The sequence below is a fragment of the Rasamsonia byssochlamydoides genome (assembly GCF_041956645.1).
Source record: "Rasamsonia byssochlamydoides strain NRRL 3658 unplaced genomic scaffold VTN77scaffold_94, whole genome shotgun sequence".
In the NCBI taxonomy this organism is placed as follows: Eukaryota; Fungi; Ascomycota; class Eurotiomycetes; order Eurotiales; family Trichocomaceae; genus Rasamsonia; species Rasamsonia byssochlamydoides.
Window position 1 is genome coordinate 1 of NW_027192477.1, and position 11283 is coordinate 11283.

At 46.1% G+C, this 11283-nt stretch overlaps 7 protein-coding genes across 7 annotated transcripts; 5 read left to right on the forward strand and 2 right to left on the reverse strand.

The window, feature by feature from the left end:
* Nucleotides 1-101: 101 nt before the first annotated feature.
* VTN77DRAFT_9748 (uncharacterized protein) lies at nucleotides 102-733 on the forward strand (the record flags this gene model as incomplete). Its single annotated transcript, XM_069426388.1, has 2 exons — nucleotides 102-560; nucleotides 611-733. 2 exons carry the CDS (start codon nucleotides 102-104, stop codon nucleotides 731-733), a joined length of 582 nt encoding a protein of 193 aa, XP_069273651.1.
* Nucleotides 734-1358: 625 nt separating this feature from the next.
* Nucleotides 1359-1800, forward strand: VTN77DRAFT_9749 (uncharacterized protein; the record flags this gene model as incomplete). Its single annotated transcript, XM_069426389.1, has 2 exons — nucleotides 1359-1538; nucleotides 1681-1800. 2 exons carry the CDS (start codon nucleotides 1359-1361, stop codon nucleotides 1798-1800), a joined length of 300 nt encoding a protein of 99 aa, XP_069273652.1.
* A 670-nt stretch (nucleotides 1801-2470) lies between these two features.
* VTN77DRAFT_9750 (uncharacterized protein) lies at nucleotides 2471-2779 on the forward strand (the record flags this gene model as incomplete). Its single annotated transcript, XM_069426391.1, has 2 exons — nucleotides 2471-2507; nucleotides 2568-2779. 2 exons carry the CDS (start codon nucleotides 2471-2473, stop codon nucleotides 2777-2779), a joined length of 249 nt encoding a protein of 82 aa, XP_069273653.1.
* A 792-nt stretch (nucleotides 2780-3571) lies between these two features.
* VTN77DRAFT_9751 (uncharacterized protein) lies at nucleotides 3572-4288 on the forward strand (the record flags this gene model as incomplete). The annotated part of the gene is made up of 4 exons (XM_069426392.1): nucleotides 3572-3835; nucleotides 3919-3967; nucleotides 4033-4072; nucleotides 4273-4288. 4 exons carry the CDS (start codon nucleotides 3572-3574, stop codon nucleotides 4286-4288), a joined length of 369 nt encoding a protein of 122 aa, XP_069273654.1.
* Nucleotides 4289-6287: 1999 nt separating this feature from the next.
* On the forward strand, nucleotides 6288-7449 carry VTN77DRAFT_9752 (uncharacterized protein; the record flags this gene model as incomplete). The annotated part of the gene is made up of 3 exons (XM_069426393.1): nucleotides 6288-6520; nucleotides 6572-6908; nucleotides 6967-7449. The coding sequence occupies 3 exons, from the start codon at nucleotides 6288-6290 to the stop codon at nucleotides 7447-7449; spliced, it is 1053 nt and encodes a 350-aa protein (XP_069273655.1).
* A 1973-nt stretch (nucleotides 7450-9422) lies between these two features.
* Nucleotides 9423-10133, reverse strand: VTN77DRAFT_9753 (uncharacterized protein; the record flags this gene model as incomplete). Its single annotated transcript, XM_069426394.1, has 1 exon — nucleotides 9423-10133. One exon carries the CDS (start codon nucleotides 10131-10133, stop codon nucleotides 9423-9425), a length of 711 nt encoding a protein of 236 aa, XP_069273656.1.
* Nucleotides 10134-10160: 27 nt separating this feature from the next.
* On the reverse strand, nucleotides 10161-10802 carry VTN77DRAFT_9754 (uncharacterized protein; the record flags this gene model as incomplete). The annotated part of the gene is made up of 1 exon (XM_069426395.1): nucleotides 10161-10802. One exon carries the CDS (start codon nucleotides 10800-10802, stop codon nucleotides 10161-10163), a length of 642 nt encoding a protein of 213 aa, XP_069273657.1.
* Nucleotides 10803-11283: the final 481 nt, after the last annotated feature.

The window sequence follows — 11283 nt, forward strand, 5'->3', positions numbered from 1 at the left end:
GTGGAGAGCCAGAGTGTTAAGTCAGACATGGATAATGAATGAAGTTGATTGCCATGTCGTCTGGTCTGGTCTGGTCTTCTTGAGATGTGACTGCTCTGACTATGTCCAAAGGCGATTTCACGGGAAGCTGTGGAAACCTGGTGTCTAACACTATCAAAACGGTCGAAAAAGACTTCAAAGACGCCTTCGATCCCTCGAAAACGATCCAGCCCAGCGATCGATTCCCAGACTTCAAACTGCCCGATGCAACAGGGAAAGAGGTGACGCGTGATGTGCTGCTTGCCAACGGTCCTATCCTAATCTCCTTCTATCGCGGCGAGTGGTGTCCCTACTGCAACCTCGAGCTGCAGGCGTTGCAGCGACACTTGCCAGAATTCAGACAGAAGGGAGTCAGCCTCGTTGCTATCTCGCCAGAGCTGCCTGATCAATCGCTCAGCATGGCGGAGAAGAATGGGCTGGAGTTCACGGTCCTCTCAGATGTTGGGAACCGGCTGTCCCGACAGCTGGGCATCCTCTTTGCCCAGCCAGATGCCATGCGCTCCGTCTTAGGTCGGCTCCAGGTCGGCTCCAGGTCGACTGGAAGGCTCGCTACGGCGACGACAGCTTGGAGGTGCCGATCCCGGCCACGATCTTGGTCGATAAGCAGGGGACGGTGCGCAACACGTTCATCGATCCTAGTTGGCAGAAACGATTGGAGCCTGCAACCGCGCTCAAGTGGATTGACGAGCTGTAGCTGCAAGTTTGATAGAGAGAAGATATTTATTTGCGATGGAGATATGACAGTACCCAGCCTACGTCCTACAAGGAGCATATATGGCATCTGTTAGCTGGTGGAAGATCGCCGCTATTCAATTTCCTCGTACATGTTGAGCTGCCATAAAGATTATTATTTCCATCGTAAATCATATTTTTCAACACCTCTCTCTGCTGTGCAGTTGTTCATATCATTTTATGCAAACAAGACTCAAGAACAAAACTACTTATTTATGCTTCCAATCCGGGACTGGAATTTATATGACACTTGTACAGGACAGTGTTAACAAGAGGGTTTTATAATAGCCATCCAATGAGGGAGTGACCGAACAGGAGTGGGTAATTGACAGCTTGCAGGATCTGTGTCAAGAATATAAGCAGATCACCGCCTCATTGAGAGAGGAAAACAAAGCAGGATCTTGAATATCATTTAAATCTCGCACTATCTATCGCTACGCATCAGGTTTAAATGATTTCGAATACATAAGAGTTGCAATTGAATTGTTACTCCGTCTGCGCAGGTTTACAAGCTATTACAAATAGAGATATATATGCGTTGATGCCGCATGACTGCGAAACAATCGGCCATATCCTCCATCAAAACCATGTCCTCTTCAGCTCAATCATTAACCGCGCAGTGCGAGGAAATCCTCGCTGCGATCAAGGAATTCGAGCAGTCCCCAGAAACGGACCGCGCGCTGCGATTGGCCCTTGTGCAGTCGTTGGAGAAACTGACGCTGTGTTTGAAAGATCCGAAGGAAGCGATCTTTGACAATTTGACAAATGTGCGTGCACGTGGTAATAGAGATTTACATTGTGCTTTGGGCGCCTTAATTGAATTCGTTTTTCCATCTATGATTGCAATCAGCAGCACATTTTCTTATTTCAATCCAAAACTCCTGACAGTTGTCTACTTTCTCGCACCAGTTCGTCTCGACATGCAATTTGCGCGGTCTGCTTGAGCTGTGTGTCCCCGAAACAATCCCCGTGAAAGCAGCATCACGGCGAAAAAGCTGGCTGCTCGTATCAGAGCCGACGAAGCTTTGATAAGTGAGAATTTCCAGTTCACAACAATGACTAGTTCTCACTGAAGAGCGAGCAAGATGGCCATATGCTGAACATGGTCAGTCCGTTTAATGCGAATCCTCCCCGTGACAGGGCTATTCCAGATGGTCGGCCCAGACGAATATGCGCATACAGCGTTCTCGCTAGCGTACCTCGATGGACATGAAGTGGACTTTTTCAAGGTGTGGTGGGACTCTGCGTATCGTATTATTGATTCTCATTGACTCTTCTCTTCTCTTCCAGGTGGGATGTAATATTCGTCAACACCTCAAAACTTCCAGCGTACTTCCGCGAAGTTGGCGGAAAAGACAGCACGAGCATGACCTTCAATCCATTCTCATAGGCGGATGGCAAGCTGGGCAGGAGCTTCTTCTAAATTATTTCCCAGGACCCGAGCCGTCTCCAAGAGTTCAAAATCGCGATATCTACGCAAGATTGTACTCTCCCTGTTTTGGGCATGTACCCGTTCGGGACTGAGTTAGCCCATGCATCTGATCTAGAAACAAGGCGGTTGATTGTCGACATTGGCGGCGGGGGAGGCCAGTCCTTGCTGCAGATCCAAACGGAATGGCCTGACCTGAAGGGGAGGCTCATCCTTTAGGACCGGCCATTGGTGGTGAGCTCGGTCCCGGACCTGCCTGGTATCGAGAAGATGTCTCATGATTTCTTTACCTCGCAAACAGTTAAAAGTATGCGGGAAACATTCCAATCCACTCTCAACTACGTCTGGCTGACTGGCAAAATATTAGATGCCCACGTGTACTACATCCGCCGCTGCCTCCATAACTGGCCCGACGCCCACTGCATCAAGATCTTGAAACAGGTTGTCCTCGCCATGGCGTCAGACTCTCGCATCCTGATCGCCGAAATGGTTGTTCCTGAATACGTAACGTCTCGGCGACGTCGAGGACATGGCCCCGTACTGGATGGACCACAATATGTTTGCAATCGGTGGGCGTGAGCGTACTGCAACCGACTGGGGGAAGCTTGTTGAGAGTGCCGGCCTGAAACTTGTGAAGGTTTGGCGGAGCGAGGCGTCAAGTCAGGCTGTCCTGCAGGCTAGGCTGGCTTAAACTGTTGTCACGAAGTACATCGGTCAGAAAAGACTGAACTTTACAGTAAAGAAGTTGTAATCTGTTCGAATCTGTTACATACAGACCAGAAATCTTTACTAATAACAGGGGAAAATTGAGCATTGAATCATATGATTTCACTTTCCTATTCAGCAATATGAGGTTATATTCCGACAGTTTAGTAATCAAAAATCGGAGACATTGGATTAATAATCGGCAAGACAGCTCAGATCAGTAATCAGAAAAACAAGCATAATCTAAAACAAAGTTGCCGCTCTACGGAGTATTGAAGCTTTCATTCTATTGGGTCTATTCTAGCCCAACGTGGAGATCCTAGCAAAGCCCAGACTTCTACTCTGTACTCTGTACCGAGGGTCACATTCGTAGAGGCTCATACCATTGAGACATGTGGACTCAACTAGGTTTACATGTTGAAGTTTACTTTCCAGACGAATGAATGGCAAAGGACGAGAATGGAAACATGGTTCTAATTGATGAAAGACCCTTGAATTCCACCAAGACATCCATAGCCCAAACTCATCCTTCCACGTCATTTAAAGCTTGGGTCGAACAGCTAATGGCAACTCTGGAGGGAGGGGCGTTACAGGGGTGTATGGCACATCTAGGTGGCTAAAGACGTGGTCCCACCTGTCATTGCCCCAGAATTGCGCCACCTCTCCATGCTTGTTTGTCGCAATAAGCCAAGGGGCTCCAAAGCAGCCTTGTTTCATCAGTCGGTTTGTTACATCGAGCACTGCCTGTTTATTCTGCTGAGTAACGGCTCCATCGAGGATGGATTCGAGCTGCGAAGGTTCTGTGAACAAGGAACGAAGCGCATCGGCGACTCCCTTTCTGGACGAGATATCGACCCCGCGTACCCAGTAAGCTTCCCAAAGTCGAACAAGACTGCGTTCGGTCACATCGACGCTGAATTGGGACTTGATGTATGTTACAACCCTGACAGGCTATGCGCCTTCTGGTTGGCAGGTTGACTTGACTGGAGACGGACAGGGACTAACGTACGTAGAGGGATAAAATTGGAAACACCGGAGGCCTCACGACATTGATGCCAAGGAGTGAGCCAGTTAACTGTAGATCCTTATTATGCCAAGCAGCCTTCACTGGAGGTGGAGCCTGATAGGGACTGCCATTGCCATGGCGTGCACCGCCAAGAAAGAACGGTATGACTTCGTACGAATGCTGTGGAGGCGTAGGATTTCTCGATACCGAACAAGGTTGACAAATGCAAACCACGAGTAAGGGGAGACTAGTCTTTATCAGATTTATGAACAAGGATATTGTAATATCAAGGACACAAACCGCAGTCGACGTAAAGTAGAAGTTCAGCAACGGGAATCATTTCTAAGGCCTCGCACATTAGTGCGTTTGAGGAGTAGGAGTCTTCTCGCGGTGTGGGATATGCTTCTAGAACAGATACAATGTAGAATCATCTGATAACGCAATTACTAAACGAAAAAAAAAAACCCCTTGGCAAACGAAAGACACAACCTTCGATTCTTGAAATCATGGCTTCTTTTAACTACCATCTCGGTAACTGTTCAAACAGTCATCAACACATTTACGTATTACTAATCCTACTTGCAATCCTCCCTTCAGCCGAGTGTTTGATATCGGTTGCTCACGAAGCCTCGGTTTTACCTTGATGTCGCAAGCAGACGTCTTGTCCATCATCCTCATCACGGACCAAAATCATTTCCTACAAAGTGTACATCGAAGGGTCATTGTTCAATAGGACATGTCACACAGAAGTTCCAATTAGGTTCACCCATGTACGCCCGACAATTTCCCAAGTATCCTGAAACCTCTTTATTCAATTCAAGTTCTGTTCCTGTAGTCCCTTGTATTGTTGGATTGGTAATTGAATCTCAACCGTGACAGACGACTTCATGTCCTGGCCAGGTTGGAAAGAAGCAATAACTGGAGAAGTTAGAATAGATCAGGAAGCCATGAAGATACTCCTTTTTTTTAGCACTGTATACGGGACAAAATACTACGATGTTTTATGAACAACTTCTAGTCAGGCATTTACTAAGATCATTAAAGAGAATCTATCACTTGCATGTTCAAACGATTTCAGAGATTTTGTATTTTTCAAAAGGCTACATGGAATTGAGTTACGCTGCATATACATGAATTGAAAACTACGATACATCAATTATAACAAAACGAGCGGTTGTGATTGATGGATTCAGTAAATAAGAATGAATATTATCGAAGACAGGAGAGAAGGCGAGTGTGACTGAGATCTAGAATAGTGCCCAGAACTGCTGATGGTCCATCCCATGCGATTCTCAGGCCTTAACGTCTTAGTATCCTGTCAATTTCTTTTTATCTCAACCACAAGTCATAGAGCTTTTCTCATTGCCTTGTGAATCACACCTGAAATCCAAAAAGTCGTTCGAGACTTGTCTCGTGAAGAATGGCGATGCTGTCTTCGAAAGCTGCAATATCGCATAGAGCTGGAATTGTGCTCATGTCAGCCTCTGAAGGGAGAAAGGCGCCATGGTATGGAAGGATACTCACGCTACTTTTACAGCACCATGAATATCAGATCTATTCATATTGGCTCGGGCGATTCTCGCGTGCCCACTTCTGCTCGGCCTCAGACTGGTGCGGAGGAGGCACGATGCTCTGGACCTTCCATAGCTCTCTCGGGGTCTCGTTGATATGGTATTCCCATCGGAAGCCTTTCGACTCGAAAAGCGGAATGATAATGTTGTCCAGTTTCTTCATGTAGAGTTGTTTGCGCTCATCAGACTGGAAGTTGAGCGCAATATGCTCGATGCAGATACGAATGAAGTCATCCGCTGGCTCGCCACCGATGTAGAAGGAATCCTTTGGGATCTCGATAAACACCACGTTGACGTAGAAAGCAGGGAGACCGCGAGATGTGTAAATCTCAGTGAGTTTCTGGGAGAGGCCTTTCTTCTCCTCCGCAGAAAGGAGATTCGGAGCGAGGAAAAATCTCAGCAAGGGCATTTTGTAAAAGCTCACGCGGCAATGGGAACAAAATTAATGAGCCAATGAGACAAGCCTGCAAACAATTGAGTGCAAAAGATCCTATGGTATGAAGAGCTCTAGTAGCTACCTAAGGAGATTTCTATATTTCTAGATCCAAACCAACCCCTCATCATCTTATTTTGATTAGTATACTGGCAATTACTAACACTTAACTCCTCCGTTGAAAACATGGAGATTACGCTATCATCCTGAATCGGACTTGATTAGTGAACAGCGGAGAATCACCGTCAGCCCCACCAGGCAATTCCCAGAGGCTGAGGAGATGAAACTATTTGAATCAGATGCGATATCTCCTGCAGAACCGGCACAGTATGGGCGCTTCGTTTCTTATTCTGCGTTTTCTCCACGATCGTGATGGCATCCAAGAATAAGACAGTCCTGATCACCGGTGTTACCGGGTTTATTGGGGCTCATGTCGCGTTGAAGCTTCTCCAAGCAGGGTTTACGGTGCGAGGAGCTGTGCGTTCAAGGAAGAAGGGGGAATTACTCCTCCAGCAACCCGTTTTTCGCGAGTATACAGCTAAATTTCATGTCGTTGAAGTCCCAAATATAGAGGAAACGGGAGCTTTTGACGAGGCTGTCAAAGGGTATGGGCCTATCTACGCTGTCGACTGATATTGGTGCTAATATACCAGCAGGGTTCAAGTTGTGGTACATCTTGCGAGCCCCGTGGTGTTAGAGGGAGGTGATCCCCAATCCTTCATCGGACCAGCAAAAAAGGGGACGATTAGCATCCTTCAAAGCTTCCTGAAATATGCGCCTCCAGACTTCTCGCACTTTGTTTTTATGTCTTCCATTGCCGCCATGGTTCGCAGAGATGTAGCCCCTGGCTATGTGTTTACGGAGCGTGATTGGAATCCTCTCACTGAGGAGGTCCTTCAAACCATGGACCCTACGCTTGTCAGAAGCATCGCATACTATGCTTCAAAGACTATTGCAGAGCGTGCCTTGTGGGACTTCATGGAGACACACAAGGTAAAATTCCCCCGTACATGAATCCGGCGAATCAGTGCTTTCTCTAATCTCCCATCAGCCATCGTGGACTGCTTCTGCTCTGAATCCAGCTGTGGTGTCCGGACCATTCATCCACCCCGTCGCTAGACCAGAGGAGTTGAATGACACCGTCAAGACCATCTGGGATATTTTCTCCGGGACGACCAATACAATCCCTCAACCTGTAGCCGCAGGAGCCTACGTTGATGTGCGCGACGTGGCTGCAGTTTGTGTCTTTGCCGTTGAGCACCCAGAACTGGTTGCTGGAAAACGGTTTCCTGTTGTTGCTGGCCAAGGGCCTCCTCAGGCAGTTGCCGATATCCTAAGGGAACATTATCCCGAGCGCAAGGACATCATACCAGAGGGCACAAAGGGTGTTGGATATCGGCGCGAGGATTGGCAGTGGGCGGGTTCCACAATTTCCTTTTCATCCAAACTGATTGAGGAAACGATGCGTATCGAGTGGATCCCATTTGACAAATCTGTTCTTGACACTGTGGAATGTTTTCATCAACTTTCTTGATCTCTTCTAGTATGACTCAATCCGTATCAATATGACCAACTTTTGCATGTTTTGTACTGTACAAGGTTCCTTCGTTTTCCGAAAAGGAAAAGGGGGACCGGCAATCAATGCTGACGAAGCTGTCCTAACGTAATCCACCCCTGAGTCGGACGGCTCCCTACTAACCACGCGTTTCTATACAAACCAATCTCTACTAACCACCACAATGTCGTCAAAATCTTCAAATGATTGCATTCTTCAAGAAGAATCATCCTGGCTATTAATGCTCTTAAAAAAGGTCAAATATCGTCTATCTGAGCTGCTGCACGCGCATATGACGTCCCTCTGTCTACTCTTCATGATCGAATTTGAGGCAAGACTGCACAACATGAATTGCATCATAAAGGCTTAAGTTGACTAATACAGAGGAGGAATCTCTTATATAGTGGATAATTTCTTTAGATTTATAAGGACTCTCTCCTTAACCTGCTATGGTGCAGCAAATAGCTAATATTCTTCTTGCTAAACAAGATCAGTCATCTACTTTTTAACCTGTTAGCAAGAACTGGGTTTATAAGTTTACGCAACACCATAATGACCTTCTTAAAAGCAAATATTCTTGCCAATATAACTACTAATATGCATGATATAAAGATCCAAAGATAATAAGCAATATGGCATTCTTAAGGACAATATATATAACTTTAATAAGACTAGATGTATAATTGTAACTGCAAAGGTTATTATAAATGCTAAGAATACTGGTTGGCCAGTTCTTATGTAACCTGGGAATTGCAAATGGGTAACAAATATTGAAGCAATTAATTTGTCTGGATGGTCACTGCCATTAATGATTATATTTGCTGGTAAGGCCTATTAGGCATCATGGTTTCAAAATACTAAATTACCTTATGATTGGATTATTGCAGTCAGTAAAAATGGCTGGATAACTAATTAACTAGGTCTGCAGTAGCTGTAAGAGGTTTTCCATCTATATATTATGTGCTATATAAAGGGGAGATATGGTTACTAATCCTAGATAGCCATAGCAGTCATCTCATACTAGAGTTTGATTAATTCTGTACTCAAAACTGCATTATACCTATATATATGCCAGCTTATTTATTGTATCTTCTATAGTCATTAGATGTTAATTGTTTTGCATCCCTTAAGCAATCCTATGGCTACTTAATTAAAGGACATATGTATATTGGGATTAATCATATTAATAAGTCTGACTTTTTAAATGCCTACTAATAAGCTCATATAGATGCATTCAAACCAGACAATATTTATAGTAGATTCTTAATAACAGGAATAGTCCCTTATAACCCAAATAAAGTACTATTATAGCTGCATATTCAATTAATACTCTGATATCCTCTGAGAATAGTCATAGCAGTTAGCAGTCAAATTAGGTTCCTGAGATACCTTATAATATTACAATATTATAGTGATAATCTATAATTATTAAATTGTTGCGGGCTAAGCCCATATTGCTGACTCAGCTTCGCTCTCGTCTTCTGATTGGTCCATTTGTTGTTCATCACATGACTCCTGTTGATACGGCTCGCGTGCCTTTCTCTCTCTTCCTTCATTTCTTCCTTCCCCAGCGAATCCTTTTTATGAGCTCCTAGTTTCTAGACAGCAAGGCTTTGGCCATTCACATAAATAGCTGCTTAAATGTTGTTCATGCAGTCCTCTAAGTCCAACAGATTATGTATTGAATTAGTTAATTAAGGGCTGTTAATTAGTAATGCATAGTGCTGTTCTTCTTGCAAAGGAGAATAAGGATTTATGGGCTGCAAATAAGAGGCAGAAGCAAAAACATATAAAGCCTACTATAGCCTTAATATCTCATTCTGTTCATGGGACTATATCACGTGCTGTTCGATTGGATTCTGATACATAATTTTTTTGAAGTCAGACCAGGTATTTCCTCTGCCTCCAAAGCCACGTTCGCAAGGCAATATCTGGACAGATGGCTCGACGATTTATACAATACAGCAGATCAGACCTTGACTTTCAATTTCCAGCCCGCCTTTGCAACTCTCGCCACAGTCGCTGCCACAGCACCGATCAGAATCGAGGTTGCGGCAAAGATCTGGGCGAACAGATAATCCCCCCCGATTGCACTGGATCAAGGCTCCTTCAATCGCCGGACCCGTCAGAGTCGCAAAGCTGACAACAGTGAGCACCATTCCTACTCTTGTGCCCGCCTTGCGCAGATCGGTGACCAGAACTGTTGCTGTTGCGGGAAAGAGTGACTGCGCTGCTGCTGCGATGATGCCGTAGATGACGGTAAACACCCATAATCCTGTCGCCGTTTTGACGGCCGCCCAGCAATAGACCAGGATCGCGGCGGCGAAACTGCAGGGAACTAAGAGGTTTAACGTGCCAGTGAGACGATCTCCCACCAGATTGGGCACGATGCGTCCCACGACGCCAACACCATTCAGCACCATCACCAGGTTGATCGAGTCTGCGATGCCGACCCGGTCTCGAGCAGACGTCCCGATGTATAAGAAGACGAAGTAGAGACCCCAGAAGTTGAAGAAGAAGCTGAGGATGAACGCCATATAGGGAACCTCCTTGAACGCCGCCCATTCCACCAGTGCTCCAGTCTTTCGCGGGGGGAGACGAGATTGGAAGAAAAGCACGGATGGAATGTGTGTTCCCAACATGATGAAGCCTACCACTCGCATTGTCCAGGGAAATCCGACATCGCTATGTTACAGTAGCTTGTTCACTACAGCAGGATAGACTAGTCCGCCAGTGGCCCCGCCAGCAGCAGCGAGGCCGACTGCCAGGGCACGCTTCTTCAAGAAGTATGAGGACATGACCGACAGAGCCGGCCCGAAGATGAAGCCATGGCCCAGACCGACACAGACAGCCTGACCCAGGAAGATCTGCCAGTATTTCGTGCATAGAGAGGTCATGAACGTGCGAGCAGCTGCAGGACAACGCCGGAGGGGAAGACCAGTCGGAAATATCCCGCATCCGTGGCCCGTCCGGCATAGACGCCGACGAAGAAGAGGAGAAAGACCTGGAACACTGCCGATCCAGGCGACATCAGATGGAGCAGGACGACCCGTCAGCGTCTGCTCGTAGTATTGCTGGAACACACCGAAACTGTTGATGACGCCCCAGGTGTTGAAGAAGACCAGATGGCCCAGCAGGACGTGTAGCCATGCCTTGAAACCGCCGTCGGGAGGAGGGGAAGGTTCGATGTTTGTATCTTTTTCTCTAGCATATTGATCGTCGATATCGGTATTGTTCGATTGCTGCTGAGGATGGATGCAGAGAATACCTTCGTTATTCCTATTCGTGAATGGAGGACTTTCGTCACTATTGTTGCTCGATTGCCAACTCATCCTGACCTGCCACTTTTCTAAGTCCAATTGGAATTTACCACCGAGCTTCTACTCAGTGGATTTTTATAACGACATACATAGTGATTTTTTATTGCTTTGTTTATGTTACTCAGCATCGGATCTATATGATTAGTAAACCGTGATGTTGTGATTACTTACTGCCGGCGGCTAACATATAGCCGACCTGAAGACCTGCAAAGGCGCGCATCAATGATGGGCCACACAGTACGAATAGAAGCTAAAGTATATTTAGGTAATATTACCACTAGTCAAAAATGGATTTCGGTGTTGATGGCCTCTCAGAGAGACCTTCAACCGCCGTGAATGGTGGAAACTGCCGCGGAAATCCCAGGCGCCTTTCTCCGCGGCAATGCTGAATGCAGATCTACTACTATTGATTCCATAGCCTTGGTCTGCTAGGATATGAATCGCCATCACGGACCGAGAAAGAGATAATACCTGCGGATATCGGACCGAGAGT